This window comes from Pangasianodon hypophthalmus, chromosome 7 (assembly GCF_027358585.1).
Source record: "Pangasianodon hypophthalmus isolate fPanHyp1 chromosome 7, fPanHyp1.pri, whole genome shotgun sequence".
Classification (NCBI taxonomy): Eukaryota; Metazoa; Chordata; class Actinopteri; order Siluriformes; family Pangasiidae; genus Pangasianodon; species Pangasianodon hypophthalmus.
The window spans coordinates 5,779,274-5,796,628 of record NC_069716.1 but is presented as its reverse complement, the minus strand read 5'-3'; the positions used below and the strand labels follow the sequence as shown (position 1 = coordinate 5,796,628).

The following is a 17,355-nucleotide window of genomic DNA, read 5'->3' as shown; positions in this document are numbered from 1 at the left end:
CCCCAGCACCACCATGCTGCCACTGCTGGGCCCTTGAGCAAGGCCCTTAACCCTCAACTGCTCAGTTGTACAAAAAATGAGATAAGTGTAAGTCTCTCTGGATAAGGGCATCTGCCAAATGCTGTAAATATAATCTGAATTACAGCTGGCACTACTGTCAGAGCTGCTGTTATAAAATAATAATGAATACTTTCTGACAAATCAGATTTGAGAATTCAACAGCACTGTGCCATAAATCGTTACATCATGACATTTTTGAACAATTGTTTGATAATTATGCAATTAAATCTAGATAGATACTTTGTTTATGTGGTTTTACATTTTTCTGCTGCACAAATGAGATGATTTTTTTTTTTAGCCAAAGCCTGTACTATAACAACATGTAAGAGGGTGTTAATATCACACTTTTCTCTTACACCTTTGTACAACACTGCCAACAGTTTCATTTAACACTCACAGTTCACTTAGTCAACACAAATACAAAAGCAAAAGATGTTACCTGAAGTAGTGATTTTAAAAAATGGATCTCATAACCAAAAGCTTAATTACTGAGGTACATATACATTTCTGCTGTTTTTAATTTCCTGTTTTTAAAGTTAGTGTTCTGTACTTGATCCTACCCTACATTTATAGATAAATCAGACGCAACCTGTGGCCACTTTTCCATTCAAAAGTAAGGCCAGCACAAAGAGGAACAAAATATCCATGTTTATCCATGGCTGCTCTTAGAATGGATGAAAATTACAAAAACAATCCTTTAAACAGCTTCTGAAAATGTACTTATATGACTGTGTGCTCACGTGAATGCAATCCATCAATAAATGAACAACATATTTGGTTATTTCTTTATTTTTTTTGAAAAACAAACAAAAAGTGAAAAAAAAAAAAAAAAATCCAAAAATAATTACAACGCTACAGACTCTTCTTCTGGCATACTATAGGAGAGGAATACATTTACACAAGGGTGTGTATATATTTTTATATTTATATATATCTGTACTCTGTAACTAGAGAGAATGGAATTAAGAACTGAAAAGTATTCCTCTTGAAAAAAATTCAGAGGTTAAGCACAGGAGTGAAACCAAATGCGACACCCTTACGCTGCTACAAACAACAGAAGCGTTGGAGTAAAGAAGACGGAGAAGTTAGAAAGAGTGGAAAAGGAGAAGATGGGATCAGGAGAGGCATGCAAGTTACAGACCTGCCCTGCAATAGAAAAGAGGCTGTTGAGGAATAGCACCTGCTTAAAACTCTTATTGGAAGAGCCCATGAGGATTCTCAGGCCTGTAACGCAGTGACTGCCGACTGCTGCACTTGTGTGTATGCAGACCAAAGGGAAATGAGTTAAGTACAAATTAGGGGTGGCCATCGCTGAGTCTTGTTTTCATAAAGCCCCTCCGAGATGTTTTGAGCTCCTCCATCATGTTGTTCTGTACATGAATCGTAGTCGAACAGAGCAATCATGCTGACATTCCTACACGTACACACGCTGCAATGTTGTCTCTCTCACTCACACACACACACACACACACATACACACACACACACACCTCTGCCACCACCCAACCAGCCCAAACTGTCTGTCTCTCTCAGAGAAGGATGGGCTCTAGGATATTCTCTGGATAAGTTTATCGTCTGATAGGCAGTAGAGGGCATTGACGGACAGCTCGGAGATGAATTTCTCGCAGGCCAGACGGGAGATTCCTTTACAGCTGCGCAGGTCAAGCACAGAGAGACAGGACAAACGCTGCAGATACACCAGACAGTGGTCCGTCAGACGACTGCAACCTGAGAGAGAGAGAAAGAGAGAGAGAGAGAGGGAGAGAGAGAGAGAGAGAGAAAGGGAGGGAGACAGGGGATCACAATGTTCAAACCTTGGGTGTTGTGCTGAGTTCCACTGTAATCTAAACCTACAGCTAGGGAATTATGCAATGGTGTGGTCACTGAAGTAGGGATTCCCATACGCTCATGTTGACCGATGCATACCTATATACACCACTGACAGCAGCCATAGTAAACATGCAGCTTAACAGCCCTCATTAACATTACTATAGGAGTGGAATAAGATAAACTGTGTTTCATTAATGAATGACTATTCATTTTGTTCAATGCTTTATGCAGACAGATAGTTATATAGTAGCAAAAACTTAATTTATTCATTCATTCATCTTCAGTAAGCGATTTATCCTGGTCAGGGTGGACCTGGAGTCGATCCCAGGAACACTAGACGTGTGGCTTGACGCCAGTCAGTTACACCATGCACACACACATTCACACCTAGGGCCAATTTACTATAGCCAGTCCACCTACTGGTAGGCTTTTGGGTGGTGGGAGGAAACCATAGCACCTGAAAGAGAGAGAGGGGGGAAAAAAGAAAAAGAAAAAGAAGAAAAAAAAAAAAAAAAAAAAGGTGGACACGGAGAGAACATGCACAGAAACTCCAAGCTCAGGATTAAACTGGGGACGCTACCCACTGCTACCAATAAATAAAAAAATGCTGTTAAATATTGCTCACAAGACCACAGTAATTAATGCATGCCCTTTTACGATGCTTGTCAAATTTCACAATTTGCCATAACCGCAGAGCATGTTTTCCTGAGTACACAGACAGGAACGTCAAATTAAAAATATCCAGCTATCCAGCTGAGGACTCTGGAACTCATCATGAGATGCCTTTTAAAAATAGTTAACCAAAAATTACCCAACTGCAGTCACTATCAGTTGGTCAAGAGAGGCATGATGTATCTTTAGTTGTTCATTAGAACTATGAGCCAACATCGACAACAAAGAACTATGAGCTAAGCTGCATCAGTTTGCTAAATGATCTTAAATACAGGGTGTCGGAAGTCTCCATACATAGGGGAAAAATTTTTCATACTTAGTTTTTTTTTTTTTCTTTTTTTTCAGATAGCCTTTAAGAATGCCTTTGACAAAAGAAGGCCATGGTGTACCTGATAAAAGATACAGCACAAAGATAATTTAAAGGAATGCATTCAAACACCAGATGTGTTAACACAAGCTCATCATGAGTTGGAGAGACGACTGTGTGGGTTTACAAAAAAATGGCAATCATGGCGATGATGTTTTATAAATACAGTTACATTTTGCTAAAAATTGTTAATATACCCTACGTATGGAGACTTAAGACCCCCCTGTAGTGTCATAAATATTAGTCATGCATTTTGCACCATGCTTAATTGCTAGACCTAGATAATTAATTACCAGATTTTATTCAAGTGTTTCTGTTCCCTAATTCCTAAACTTTTCAAGAGTGTGCACTTGCTACACACTAAGGCCCTCAGTGTAAGGTCTTGGGTGTGTGTTAAGGTACCTGCTAGGTTGAGGTGTGTGAGTGTGTTGCGTGTGGATGAGCCCACGGCAGTGAGGAGGTTGAGAGCGTTGTCAGTCAGAGGGCAGTGTGAGAGCTCCAGCCTCGTCAGCTGGGGCATGTGCCTGATGATCAGCCTCAGAGTGGCCTCCGTCACCTCTAGACCACACAGCCTCAAGCACTGCACGTTTCTCAGCTGGGAACGGTTATTACTTCCTGCACACACGCGCACACACACACACACACACACACACACAAACTTGCAGTATATATCTACATGACTCATGTCTATGCGATCAACGTGGACCATTTCTAAGGTTTATCCTGTAACGTAGTTTTTCAGAAAGGACTGTGTGTGTGTGTGTGTGTGTGTGTGTGTGTGTGTGTGTGTGTGTTACCTGGTGGGCTGAGCAGCTCTCTGATCTGTGCATCTTTGACGCCGTCTGCCCAGCGTAGGTCTAGCGAGCGCAGTAAAGGACAGCTGGGAGAGCTCAGAGCAGAGACAGATGTCCAGTTACACCCTGAAAGCACCAGATCTTTCAGCCCTAAAGATGAGGAGAAGAGGAGAAGTGAAGGGGGGGAGGTGTTTGGGTCCTGGCCTATGAAACCAAACGTGTCAGAGCCAGCTTTGAGTGCAATGTGTGTACCTGGTAATCGGTTGATGAGCCATGTAAGCTGTTTCTTGGATATTTTGGCCCAGGACAGGTCCAGTGTAACTGGCTGGCGCTTGATGATGCCGGAGAGGGCCTGTGGGCTGATGGACTGGCAGCGGCTCAAACTGATATGCGTCCACAAGCGCTTATCACACCCCCTAGTACAACAAAGTGTGGTTGTAATACACACAGAAGGCCATTCACAGTTACAGTTTTTCCCAATTTCTAGCAAAATCTGATATCAAAATATGATACTAGTATTAGGTTAAAAAGCACGCTGGATTCTTTCTTTAAAATCAAACCATATTTATACACTTAGAATTATTTATATACATTATATTTATTTATACACTCACATTTATGCTTTACATACTCACCATTTGTACCAGCTCTTACACACAGCCATGCAGACGCACAGCTCGGTTCGATTCAGGTAACGGAAGACGGACACCCACACCAGCCTGCCCCAGCCTGGTTCACTCGCTCCATTCTGCTCAGGTGATGTGCAGGACGTTGAGCTGGGAGACGAGGCAGGAGGCTTCCCTCTCTCCGGTCGCACGTTTTTCCCGTTCCTCTCCCGTGTCGTGTTGTGATGGGACTCTTTGGAGCTACACCTTAAGCTCTGACTCACGTGAGCGTGTTTGGAAGTGCTCCTGGTAAGGGTGGGGGATTGGAGTTGCGGCCTGGCTGCATGCGAGTGTGTGTGAGAGTGAGCTTTGTCCGCACGGCGTGAATCACCCCGGAGTGGGGGGCGGAGCAGAGACTTGCCTTGAAAGTCGCTGTTGCTTTGGGTGTGGCTTACAGAGGATACATTCGCTTGTAGCTTGGGGACAATAGTGCTGGGATCCCGTCTGCCTCGTGTAGGATGCAAGGTCACGGTCACGCATGACCTCTGATCTCTGGTCTCATCGCTGAGCACCCCGGAAGAGTCTGAGCGAGTCTGCTCTCCGTCCTCCTCCCTCTCTGTTTCCCGCTCTCCGTTCTGTTGGCCGTCAGCGTTCTCATCTTCCGTCGGCCTTCCTCCGTATCTCTGTGGCCGGTTCTCTTTACCTCCCAGCCCGTTCTCTCTCCTATCTGTCTTCTCGTTTTCTTCCTCCTTGTTATTGTCGTCTCCATCCTCTTCTCTCTCTGTCCTTCCCCGCAGAGCTCCGCTTCTTGCTTCGCTTTTAAGCCGCGCTTCTCTTCCCTGATAGGATGAGGTGCCTCTCCTGCGGGACATGCCCCTGCTGAGTCCTGCCCTGAACAGGCTCCCTCTCTCCAAACTCCGATGACGCAAGAGCTTTGGAGAAACAGAGACAGACGGCCGTGTCTGAGAGACAGAACGGCGGAAAAAGGAACAAGAGAACGAGACACAAACGAGGAAAGCAAAGGAGCAGAAAGCAAAATTGACAGAGCAGGTGAGCACAGTGAGTTTTTTAGGCTGTTTTTCACAAGGACATTTTGGTATGTGTCACAAAATGATGTGCTTGAGACACCAAAGGATATCAAAAATAAAAGATCAGGAAATATGGTCATATCACCTACTACTGTAACATTGTCCTGTAGTGCCATCATGACTTCCTTAAAGCTAACTAAAGCTCAGAGTGAGCCTCAGCTTGACAAATGAGGAAGTATTCTTATACATTATGAGAGTTGTATGTACAGCTCTGGCTGCTAGCAAAAAAATTCCTCCATTTTGTTCAACACTGATGTGAATGACCAAAGTGTGACCCTAAGGCATACATCAGAGAACATTCCTTCAAACATTTAAATGGGAATAATTTTCAGGCATCACCATGAGCTAGTGCATGTCTATTGACACATTGTTCTCACTGAAATCTTTGGCAAGGGGGCGCCATTCTGCTTCTACAGATACCAAAATGTCCTTGTCCCTCTAAACCAGTATGATCACACACACACACACACACACACACACACACACACACACACACACACACACACACACACACACAAAAAAAAGATTCAGAAGGCTGAAGCTGTGTGCACACTTTGTACAAGCATAACAAGCAATGAAGACTTACCGACTGGAAGAGTTTGCTCCTCTCTAATTTGATCTGCGGCAGAAAAGAAAGACAAAAACAAACTCTTCCAAGAGTAAAGAATAAAAAGAGTACAGGTGTTTGGATGTACACACGTCTGTCCCCTTACCCTCTTCCTGTGCTGTCGCTCCAGTGCCCCAGCTCTCTTGCGGCTCTGTTGGTGCTGCAGCAGGATTTTCTGTGAGGGTGGAGGTTGGCGTCGGGAGCGAGTCAGAGGCAGGGACAAGGGCGACGGGGGAGGCTGACCCTTGCGCCCCAAACGCAGACCCCCCACCCCAATACCCTCCCTGTACGCCCGCTTAGCAGGAGGAGCAGAGGATGGTGAGCTAGTCGTAACAGTGCTTTTGCCCTCCTCTTCTGAATTACTGCTGGAAGACTGTAACACACGACATCGAAAAAAAAAAAAAGGCCTTAATGATGTCAAGAGCCCTTTATGATATTAAAAAAATGTTTTTCTATCCATTTGTGCAATAAAAATTATCAGAGATTATGTATTAACATATTAGTCAGACAAAGTCCAAACTGAATCACAACTGCATTCATGCCATCATGGGAACCATTTGTGCTTAATCTGCACAAACACACTTCCCTTTTTTTGATCATTCAGAAATCATATGTTCACATTTTTATTATAAAAATTTTATCTTCATTTAATCATAGTTTCATCAGTCAGACTGAATACAACTATATATAACTCCAGAATAACAAAATATATTAAAGGAGCAGCTTCTTTTTTTCTTTTTTTTTTTGGTCCTCTAAACTTCTGCAAGATTTCGACCAACATAATGTCAAAAACAGGTTCAGAACCTGCTATTCCCAGTGCTGAGAGATCTTTGCTCTGCATGGCTTTGTGCTTCCACTGCACTGACTCGGCACTTTACTGAACTCACCATGTCATTATCGTGAGGTATGTCATTCAGTATATAGCAAAAAGGAAAACTTTTCACTGTTCTTGAAAAGCAATGCTGTAGTGTAAAACGACACCACACCCTACCTCTGTGTTCTTATCTTGGACACATTTGGGACACTCCCAGCAACTGGGAAGATCCTTATTGATCACACCCTCCCCTGGGACCTTAAAGACAAAAAATAACATCACTGTATTAATCATCACACTGAATCAGCTGAACAATTCCTAATGTATGCGGTGTGCATGCTTGTGTTTACCTTTATACATTCTGGGTGTGTAATCTGACCACATTCAGAGCACTCCATGAGCGTTTGGGTGGTCTGGGTCCCTTCAGCGTCTTCCTGGCTCCCCTCTTTACATATGGCACAGACAGCAGTCAGAGGCAGCGCCGGCTAGAGAAAGCATCCAAGTTAGAGCTGTAATATAATACAAGGAGAACATACACCTAGACGGTAGAATAAGTACTCACAGCCAGGCACTGTCTGAGAATGCAGGACTTCTTGAGTCGACCAGGGCCGCCAAATTTCTTCATGTCCCTGCAGTAGGTGCAGTCTCCACACTCGGAGCGCCTGCAGGCCTCGCAGCGTTTACAGCGCACACGCCGCCGCCTCAGAGCCGAGATAGAAGATGCGGGCTTGGTTGGCCGTGGCACCGGGGCCATCGTTGGGCCCGAACCTGAAGCGCGTGGCCGGTACATTACAGATGGGGGAGGAGGGAGAGGCCTGTACCACGAGGGCTGCAAAACACATGAAGAAAAAAATTTTTTTATAAGTTTGTCAGCACAGTGTGTATTACGAGAGGACTTAACAGTCCATAAACACAGATCTGATAAATAATAAATTAATTAATTAATAAAAATAAAATACATTTATAAACATACAAAAACTTAAAACACCACAATAAAAAAAATTATAAAAAATAAAATAAGTAAATAGAGGAAAGCAGGAAAGAAAGAAAAAAAAAGATTTTGTTGTGAAACTGTTTTTAAGAAATTAAATGTTTGTGTAGGTTAAGAAATTAAATTCTTATCGTACACAAACATAATTTCTCAAAATCCATATCACGATAAAATTTTTTTCAGTACAACCAGAGCATGAACAAACAAACAAACAAACAAACAAAAAACATCACATGGAGTGAAACTTCACTGAGATTTTTAGCATGTTGATAACATCCTTGTTATGTTATTCGCCTTCTTCGTATTGTTGTTGAAATTAAAATAACAGTCACAGTGTCAACCTTTGCTCTTGTTATCAATGATGCCTTTAAATCAGTATTTTATCACTATATAAAATAAGTAACCAAATGGTAGATCGCTCACAGGAACATTGCTGCTACAAGCACAGTTTCCATGCTGCACTTAACAGTAGTGTCGTTGTGTGGCATAATGATGATACAATCACTTTTATTGCAGTCATGTGACCATCCCAGTTCCGAGTATGACGAGTGATGAGTAAAGGTGGCGCTTACCCTTTTAGGCCATGTGACAATGGGTTTTCCAGTGTAAGACAATTTTGGATCATCATTGGCATGCTCTTCTAGCAGGGCCTGCAGACACCAAATTAAATTACTGTTACATTTAACAGTACATACAGTCTTTCATGACAAACTGTTTACATAATTATCCTGTGTCTATGCAGATATCAAAGGAATAACTGCCATACAAAAATATTCTACGTAGTAATCTAAAATGGTTATTAATTAGTGAAGAGGTTTACGCACACGGATGTCACCGAGAAGTGCTGGAGCGTTTCTAATCCCTGCAGGTACACACTTCTTGTGGGCGGGCAACGCCTCCAGTTTGTGCAGCAACTGCCAGAGTCCTTCCAGCTCCAACGGCGTCAGGTGGACCTTCACCCCAGGACGGGCAGGAGGAGAGGGAGCTTCTTCTTCCTCCTCGTCACCTTCTTCTTTAACCTCCGTTTTTTCCTCGGTATTCTCGTTGTTTGGTTTAGTGAAGTCATCTTTTTTCAGCCCTGTGTCCATAAGAATAAACTCAGATTGCTCATAATACAGGTTTGTCCCCATTAACACAGAAATGTTAGTGTAGGTGTGTGTCGTACTAACCGATGCCCAGTGAGTGTCTCTGGAACTCCGGCGTTAGATGAGAGGTGTTGGTGAGACAGTACAGGTAACGCTCCAACACATACCAACACATCTCGTAATAAAACGGGTAACGGAACTTAGCTGGGACCTGGAGAGGAAAAAAACACCACACAATCTACAAGAGTCCAGTCTTTTAATGAAATAAAAATAGCCTATTAATTATTTTGGCCTGTCACTGGAAAATAATTGTGAGTAATGATTTCTTTGTTATTTTATGCTAGTAGGTTTATGTTCGTGGTATTAGTACCAAGTTTTTGTTGCAAAGCCGATAAACTGCTGCCTCCATATTATTGCGCTCTCCTTTTTTCTGGCTTGAAACCATAACATAACCATAGTTGTGATGTTGGGCCTTAATTAATGTTGTTTATTTCTATCACTGCCCATCAAAATAATGAGGAGTGTCAAAAAAAACACACAAGGACCCAATAAACTGATAAATATGTATCCAAAGAACATTGTTTGCTATGATGTAGTGAGGTGGAAAACATAGATCTTAATAAATGTACTATCACTAAATACTAGTCACGACATTATTAAATGATAGGACTGAGCTTTGAACATCTCTTTTCCCCCACCTCTGTCCCATTCAAGATCCCCACTAACCCCTTTCCCAGTGCTGACCAGAGACTCCCTCCAGAAAGGGTCATTTCATTGGTCCTAGTCCTTCGGTGGAGGTTAAACTTTCACATATAAATAGTGTCTCAGAAATTCTGTGCGTCACTCTTTTCCCTTCCTGTCCATGTCTTGTTAAGGCAAGGAAAATCCTCTCAATGCAAGACTTTATTCCTCTGTAATAAATTATTCAAATGTCTGCCTCGAGTTTTACTCAGGGCATCAGCCGTAAAAACATATGACTGTGCAATCTAATGACTAAATTTACAATATTTTGCAAACATAACGTTTTGCAAATCTGGATCTCTATCAGGCTGTGTAACCAACCCGTGTGCGGTCCTCAATGTTGTAGATGTTCAGCTGCATAGGAATGTTAAAACTGTGCAGGAAATTCCCTCCAAACACCAGCGTATCCTCGGGAGTGTATACTGCATGGATCCAACCTACACACACACACACACACACACACACGCACGCACGCACACACACACGCACACACACACGCACACACACACGCACACACGCACACACGCACACACGCACGCACACACGCACACACGCGCACACACTTCAAGTTTGTACAAAAACTTTGCATTCTGTCACTCCAGGTTATAACTACCTCTTTTACTAAACTTACGCATTTTAACATCAATATTACACGATCCTGGTTTCTCATATGAACAAGCTATTACACCATGTGTACACACACCTGAGGGGATCATAAAGGTGTAACCCTGTTTTAGCTCAATGCGCTGGCAGGCGGTGGCTTTGTCCCCGAGGAAGATGTCACCCTGTTTTCCCGACAGCACCCAGTTCTCATAGAGTTCCAGGTTGTGTGGCGTGGGTGGGATCAGCCAGAACACCTAGGGATTAACAAGGAGCACAAGACATAGTGAATAACAACATACAACAGGGACTTTTTCCCCATTTAGGGATAAAAGAGCTGTGTAAGAGAGGTGAGTATGAGACACATTCCTGCAGAACAGATTCTCAAGTTTCTGCAGTTTCTAGTTCCAAAATATAAACATTTTAAAGAGAGTCCATTATTAACAATAACATCAGAAAATATAAGCAGAATATATTCACCAATCCAATATGACTATCAGACAACTGTTAGCCTGAAATGCTGAATTTGTTTCATTTCAGATCTTCCAATCAGATCCTGAATGGATTTTTTTCTTCACAGATTTAGAGTTATGTTTTACACTAATGAGCGTAAAAAACGCCTGTCCTCAAGATCCACTTTTGCAAGATAAGATGCAGTGTGCTTTGGGGTCATTAGTGCACTCAGGGTTTAATTAGTGACAGCATTTGCTCTTCACCAGCCAAATTCACATTTCCATAATTATTTCCATAATTGCCACTGACGGGTGTATGCTAACTCAACGTTAACCTTGGTGTAATGTTTAATATTATACAGTGTGCATGTGACAGGATGCTAAATATTTTAGAAACAACTTTCATCAATTAAAGAAAAAAAAATGAAATGATACTAGATTAATAATACACAAAGATTAAAATGAACAACTTATTTTTACTTGTAAAATGCAACTTCAGACACTAATAAGAACCCGGGGACAGCCTGGGAAACAGGTGCAAGCAGATCATAAGCAGAGTCCACAGTGTGAAACGCATTAATGCTCTCAGAAGCAGAGGAGAATGTCAATGTGTGCAGTTCTCACCTTGCGTCCCCTCAGGATGTGATACCAGACTGATGTGCCACCAAAGTCAACATGGAAGTCTGTAAAGCAGCCCTTCACGCTCATCAGACAGTACCTAGGCAGATAAAATGGTTTATCATCACAGCCAGATAAACCATGCTAGTGTATGGCCAACAACAAGAACGAAAAACAGCCTGTGCTAATATAGGGATGAACAAATCTGTAGCCCAGGGTGCACTGGATAAGTAGATTTTATGTCCAGGCTAATTTTTTTTTTTAAATTATTAACCCTAGGCTGAAAAACCCTCATTCCCTACTTCCGCAATACAAAAGCTTCCATTTGGTGCGCATTTTTAAATGTAATATGCCTCGTGGCTCATATAAATATAGCACAGGTTACTCGTGTCAAATGAACTGAGGTGCAATCTGGCTGGTGGTAAAACGGTTTTTAGTACACTTACTAAATATCATGCACAGATGAGAGATAAAAAAAAACAGGAACACATACATATGTGGAACACTAATAAAACTGAGCAATATAAAGTACAGCACAAAGCCACCATATAGCTCGTCTGCTTACTACACTCTGCCACCTCGCATTCAGACATACAGAGTGAAAATAAAGACGCTAACCAGAGTAAACTATTATCCTTTATGTACGAGGTGAGGAGAGAACGCCACAGCTCACAGCTGACCAATGAATTTGGGTTAATGAATTGCTGAACTTTTGCCAAGAACACAAACATGATGTGCTAAACGATCATGCACACAACTAGCTTGCCATACGTTTTTACACTACGTTAAGCTACCACTTTTTAGCCAAGTCTGATTTCTGGTCTACCAAAACATGGGACTCGGAAATACACTGGGGCTTTAACTTGCCTGGTACGCTAACTAATAAATTTCTCATTTGACCATCAACACTATGTATCCATAACTCACTTCTGTACTTTGGGGTACTGCATGTCAGTGATGACGTTGGTAGAGTCTCTCTGTCTCTCCTTCAGGTGCCGTGGCCACATGTTATCCACCCAGTCGATCAGATCAACCTGAAACCCGCAAAGCAAACTGTCAGGAATTTATCAGAGAGCAAGTCTAGTTCATGTATGTATGCATGAGAAAAATATCCTACGGAGGCAGGTCTCTTGACGAGATGCTCCAGTTTAGTATGACTGAACTCAAGACTGATGACGTTGTATAGCTTTTCCCTTTCTGAGGCTGGAGTTTCATAATACCGCCTCCACTGGCTCATTGACATCTCCATGCCCCTTTGAGTGCTTACATCCATCACGTCAATCATCCTTCGACTGCCTATCAGAGGGATGTAGAGAGCAGGTTGCAGAGGAAGCAAGTACAATACAGAACTGTGTGCACTTCAATAATGCTTGCGTGTTGTTCTGTCTTAACATGGGAGTGCTAAAGAAATCAAAATAGAGAAGAAAATGCTTACCTACAAACAGTTTCACGTCACTCACGCTGAAGTCTGGATCGGGCATCCTGAGAACGCAAAGAGGCTCAGTTTCGACAAAATATGTCTGAGTAAAAGTGACAGCAAAATAGCAGGCAGAAAGTATAGCAGAGAGAGTGAGTCAGAGATAGAGAGACAGGCAGAGAGACAGGCAGAGAGACAGGCAGAGAGACAGGCAGAGAGACAGGCAGAGAGACAGGCAGAGAGACATAGACAAAGACACAGAGAGACAGAAAGTGAGAGAGGCGGGGAGAGAGAGAGAGAGAGACAGAAAAAGAGACAGAAAGAGACAGAGATACACACAGAAAAAAAGACTGACAGCAAGCCATAGGCAGAGAGAGTGAGAGAGAAAGAGAGAGACAGAGACAGAAATAGATAGATAGATAGATAGATAGATAGATAGATAGATAGATAGATAGATAAGACATACTGAATGCCAAGACCGTCTGCTTTAGTAAAGATGATGGGGTCCCGAAGCCCCTCCCGCTGGATGTACTCAAAAGTGAAGTCTGCAGAAAAGAGGCCACACACACACACACACACACACACACACACATACACACACACACAGTTAAAAATGCACTTGAGTAGATCACACACTGTGATGTTCAGGGCAATATATTTAAAGTCAACCTTTTCCATCCATAATTTTGACCAAGTCTGAATTGAAGTCGCTGCTTTCAAGCTTTTCTTCCAGGTCAAAAGTCGTCTTCCCCTCAATCTCATCATCTGAGATGCCATCATCCTGGTAGCGCCGGCGTGTTCCTGTTCGCTAAACACAAGGAGAGGCTGGATGAACAGTAAAGCTTGAACCAACATGCCAATCTGAACTAAACAGAACTATCGCGACCATTACTGCACCCATGCTTTCACCTTAGCTTCAACACACACATGGGATGAAAGACAGACAGCAGGGACAGTAAATATAAATGTTAACTATTTCCTTGATATTTAACTAAACAACAAATATGTAATCCTTATGCTCTGCTCATTACTGAGTAATAGCTGACTAATTGACTCAGGCCATCCCTTTAAGTTTTATAATAATAAAAAGTATCTGCTTTATATCCACAGTATATAATACACAATATATAATCTAATTTATGTGATTAGTAGGGATGAACTGAACGCATTTTTTAAATACACTACCGATTTCAGAGCCCCGAGTATTAATGACAGCTGAGCTGCTTCTTTAGACGCTTATGCGACACGTCAGATGTACGACTGCAGCGAGTTTGTGCCCTGTGTCCAGGTACATGATTTGTGTTGCATCAGTCAACATCACACGTGTTCATGGCATAAAGTGTGTCAGTTAATTATTTAAGAAAAATCTGACACTGTTTCAGGTTAGTATCAGCCCCAATACCAATACTCTGTAATGAATCACTACTTTCTTCCTGATGGCAGGTGTGATAAAGTGTATATAAAAAATTGTGATAGGGCAAAGACTGGTTACTCGTCAGTATGACCTGGACAGTTGCGACTTTAAAATAAATAAATAAATAAATCATTCCTACTCTCCTTTCTAAATCTATATAATTGAGTGAAGCATATCCGTATTTGTTTATGGCTAAAACTATTCATATTTGTATCCGTATTTAAACCCAAAGTGGGTGTCGTCTAAACCTGAAGTTTTTTTTTTTTAAACGGGAAGGTATTTCTTGCTGGCACAGTTATCGTTCGTACCTGGCAACAACATTTTCGAAAATATTTAGCTGGTTCTATTTCCCAAAATATAAATGAACTAGTAGCAGAGCTAGTACTTTAAGACACCATGAGCCTGACCGGGCAGTTACTAAGAATGAATGACCACTGTAAACGTATTGTTAACGTTAATCAAGTCTGTCTTTCTCTGTCCCGCGAGCTTCGTGATCTGACCATGTGAATACTCAAAACGAGGAAAAAATAAAACCCCACAAATAATGCACCTCCTATATATTATATCTTTACTTATATCTGTTTTGTTTTGAATGTCTTCCATTACAACCCTACTAAGCATTTAATATCAGGTGAAAAACTTTCTGAACTTTTTTCAAATTTTGTTCAAGTTTTTAAGTACAAAAAAATTACATTTTGATCTGAGAAACATAAGGATTAAGTTGCACAACACAGAATATGGTGAAAAGGTTTGTGGCCACCTGATCATCACACCCATACGTGCTTCTTCTCTAAACTGCTGGCACGAAGCTTGTACAGGATGTATGTGTGTGCTGCAGCATTTACAATTTCCCTTCGCTGGAACTCCGAGACCCAAACTTGTTCCAGCATGGGCACGAAACAAGCTTAACAGAGACACGGTGTGTTAAGGTTGGACCGGAAGAACTCGAGTGTCCTGCACAGAACCCTGACCTCAACCCCACCGAACACTTTTGGGATGAACTGGAACGCCGACTGAACCTCAGACCTCCTCGACATCCCAACATCAGTACCTGACCTCACTAATGCTCTTGAGGCTGAATGAATACAAATCCCCACAGCTATGCTCCAAAATCTAGTGGAAAGCCTTCCCAGAAGAGTGGAGGTTATTATTAAGTCTGAAATGGGATGTTCAGCAAGCACATAGCGCTGTGATGATCAGGTGTCCACAAACCCTTGGCCATATAGTGTATTTAGTGATTGCATTGAGAATATTCATGTTAAGCATATGTTCTTTTACAAACCAGGATTGTTTTTACTGTATGAAGAGCAGAAAGTGAACTCACCAGGCGCTTGCTGTAGCGGGTCTCCTCCATTGCCTGAAAAGAGGAACACACAGGATTGAGTTTGCTGTGTTCCTGAGACTGCACGCGAGACACACTGTGTTTAACACAAACGAGCTCCAAACAAAATGAAAATTAATGTCTCATAAACTGAGCTCAAGCTACAAATCCATCCCTAACCCATCCCTGGCGTTTCGCCTGTATTATTTAAACAGGCAGGTTAGCTCAAACTGACCTTTCCCAAATGATCCGCACTCAAAGCTTAGAAAGAATACCAAGATTACATCTTTAATTGAGAATCAGAGAAGTGAACTGAAATGATCAGACTTTAAGAAGGCACTAAAGTTACTTCTGAAAAGTAGAAACAAAGAGTCTAACAGAGGAACAACATCAGCTGTGTGGCTCTGATTTGACTCGATGCGCACTTCACACAACAATTACATCAAGCAGCAACTTAAACAGAATTAAATTAACCTGTTTTTTCCCCTTAACTTCTTATTTAATGTTAAATTTTAAGTTTATAACAGATAGCGCCGTTGATCTCCGTGACAGGCGATTCGCTAGCATCCGGAGCTAACTGTGTTAGCCGAACTCTCCACCTGCCGCTTTAACACCGCCTGAGTTTGTCACACAGCCTTTAAAAAAATTATTTTAATTCATTCCGACCCGTTATTACATTGAGAGAAGCGCAATAAAATGACGCAGAGAGCAAGCTAGCCAGTTTGGTATCCAGAGCCCGAAATAGAAAACACTGCTAGCGGCTAATCTAAAACTAGCCAGTTAGCATTTTCATTGACACCCAGCTAGCGTTAGCAAAACACACAATGTTAGCTGCCTAGGAACAAAACAAGCTAGCAAACCCACAATCTTCAGACCTTTAACCATACCTAGCGTTCAGCCTTTTTTGTTAGCAGTAATAATGGTGTCTTTTCAGTTTAATGCGAAGAAACACTGGGTATTTCCCTAACTTCAGCTGAAATTCATCCTGTCGTAATCTCACCCACTTAATATGCTTATTATTGTATACGATAAAGTTAAAGGAGTCCGCTTCCATCCGCCATTTTCAGATTGTCATTACACACACACACACAGCGTGAGCGTTTTTACTCCCCGCCCTCTATAAAAAGCTAAAAATCTAGTCCAATCAAAATGCGGTTATGCAGATTGCAAGCTGAAGACTGAAAACTGAAGGGCAAAATTGAAGACGAGATTAATCGACATTTTGGCTGGATTAAATACAGCAGATACGAAAACATTTGAGTTAGAATTAACCATGTTTTGCAGTTAGAGTCACTGTAACTAATGAACAGTGATAAATCCATCTGTTTGGGGAGAGTGGGTGCAGTTGTCACTTTGTTATGAGTAAAACAAAAGCTCCTAAAAGCTTCTAAATCTCCAGTGTTTGACACATGATAGGTCTGTTAATTATTGGTAATAAACAAATACAATTTTCATATTAATATCAGAGAAGATACAAGATTAATTCAGAGGACCATGGGTGGGGTCGGTTGTAACATCTACATTCATTAAGCCTGTCAGTATATTTTTGCAAATTATTTTACTTTCCCTGGAAGACCCTACTGCATCTCACCACCGCAGCCCGGGTTCGATTCCCGTCCAGGGAACTAACCCTGGCCACTGGGGCTCCACACGACAGTGCACTCTCAGTGCCAGTCCCAAGCCCAATTAAAATTTGGGAGGGTTGCATCAGGGAGGGCATCCGGCATTAAAAAAAAAAACAAAAAACATGCCAAATCACATATGCAGAGCAATGATCCGCTGTGGCGACCCCTAACGGGAGCAGCCCAAAAGAACAATTTACTTCATACAGTAAAGTTCTGTAGTTGTACAATGTTTGTAGTAGATGAAGTATGTTTTT

The 17,355-nt window shown here is 41.9% G+C and overlaps 1 protein-coding gene across 4 annotated transcripts; it reads right to left on the bottom strand.

Annotated features, from left to right (window-relative positions):
- Positions 1–846: 846 nt before the first annotated feature.
- kdm2ab (lysine (K)-specific demethylase 2Ab) lies at positions 847–16,577 on the bottom strand. Of its 4 annotated transcripts, none has more exons than XM_053235468.1 (23): positions 16,481–16,542; positions 15,480–15,512; positions 13,411–13,549; positions 13,208–13,286; positions 12,760–12,806; positions 12,442–12,620; positions 12,252–12,358; positions 11,331–11,424; positions 10,358–10,511; positions 9,976–10,091; positions 8,998–9,124; positions 8,653–8,906; positions 8,401–8,478; positions 7,400–7,666; positions 7,188–7,322; positions 7,015–7,095; positions 6,130–6,396; positions 6,003–6,035; positions 4,359–5,290; positions 3,976–4,139; positions 3,727–3,873; positions 3,332–3,544; positions 847–1,788 (listed from the first exon to the last, which is right to left on the bottom strand). In XM_053235468.1, exons 2-23 carry the CDS (start codon positions 15,507–15,509, stop codon positions 1,607–1,609), a joined length of 3,825 nt encoding a protein of 1,274 aa, XP_053091443.1. In that variant the 5' UTR covers positions 15,510–15,512; positions 16,481–16,542; the 3' UTR covers positions 847–1,606. The 4 variants fall into 4 exon arrangements, with proteins under 4 accessions (XP_053091443.1, XP_026796313.3, XP_026796316.3 ...); XM_026940512.3 differs by having other exon boundaries at positions 848–1,788; positions 16,364–16,577; XM_026940515.3 differs by having other exon boundaries at positions 848–1,788; positions 4,359–5,260; positions 16,364–16,577.
- Between the last annotated feature and the right edge of the window lie 778 nt (positions 16,578–17,355).

Excerpts from the sequence above, each read along its gene's own strand:
- kdm2ab (XM_026940512.3), bottom strand. The coding sequence starts at position 15,509 with ATGGAGGAGACCCGCTACAGCAAGCGCCTG. Across the intron at positions 10,512-11,330 it reads ACATCCTGAGGGGACGCAAG|GTGTTCTGGCTGATCCCACC; the intron begins GTGAGAACTGCA and ends GTTAATCCCTAG. Across the intron at positions 3,545-3,726 it reads AGAGCTGCTCAGCCCACCAG|GAAGTAATAACCGTTCCCAG; the intron begins GTAACACACACA and ends GCGTGTGTGCAG.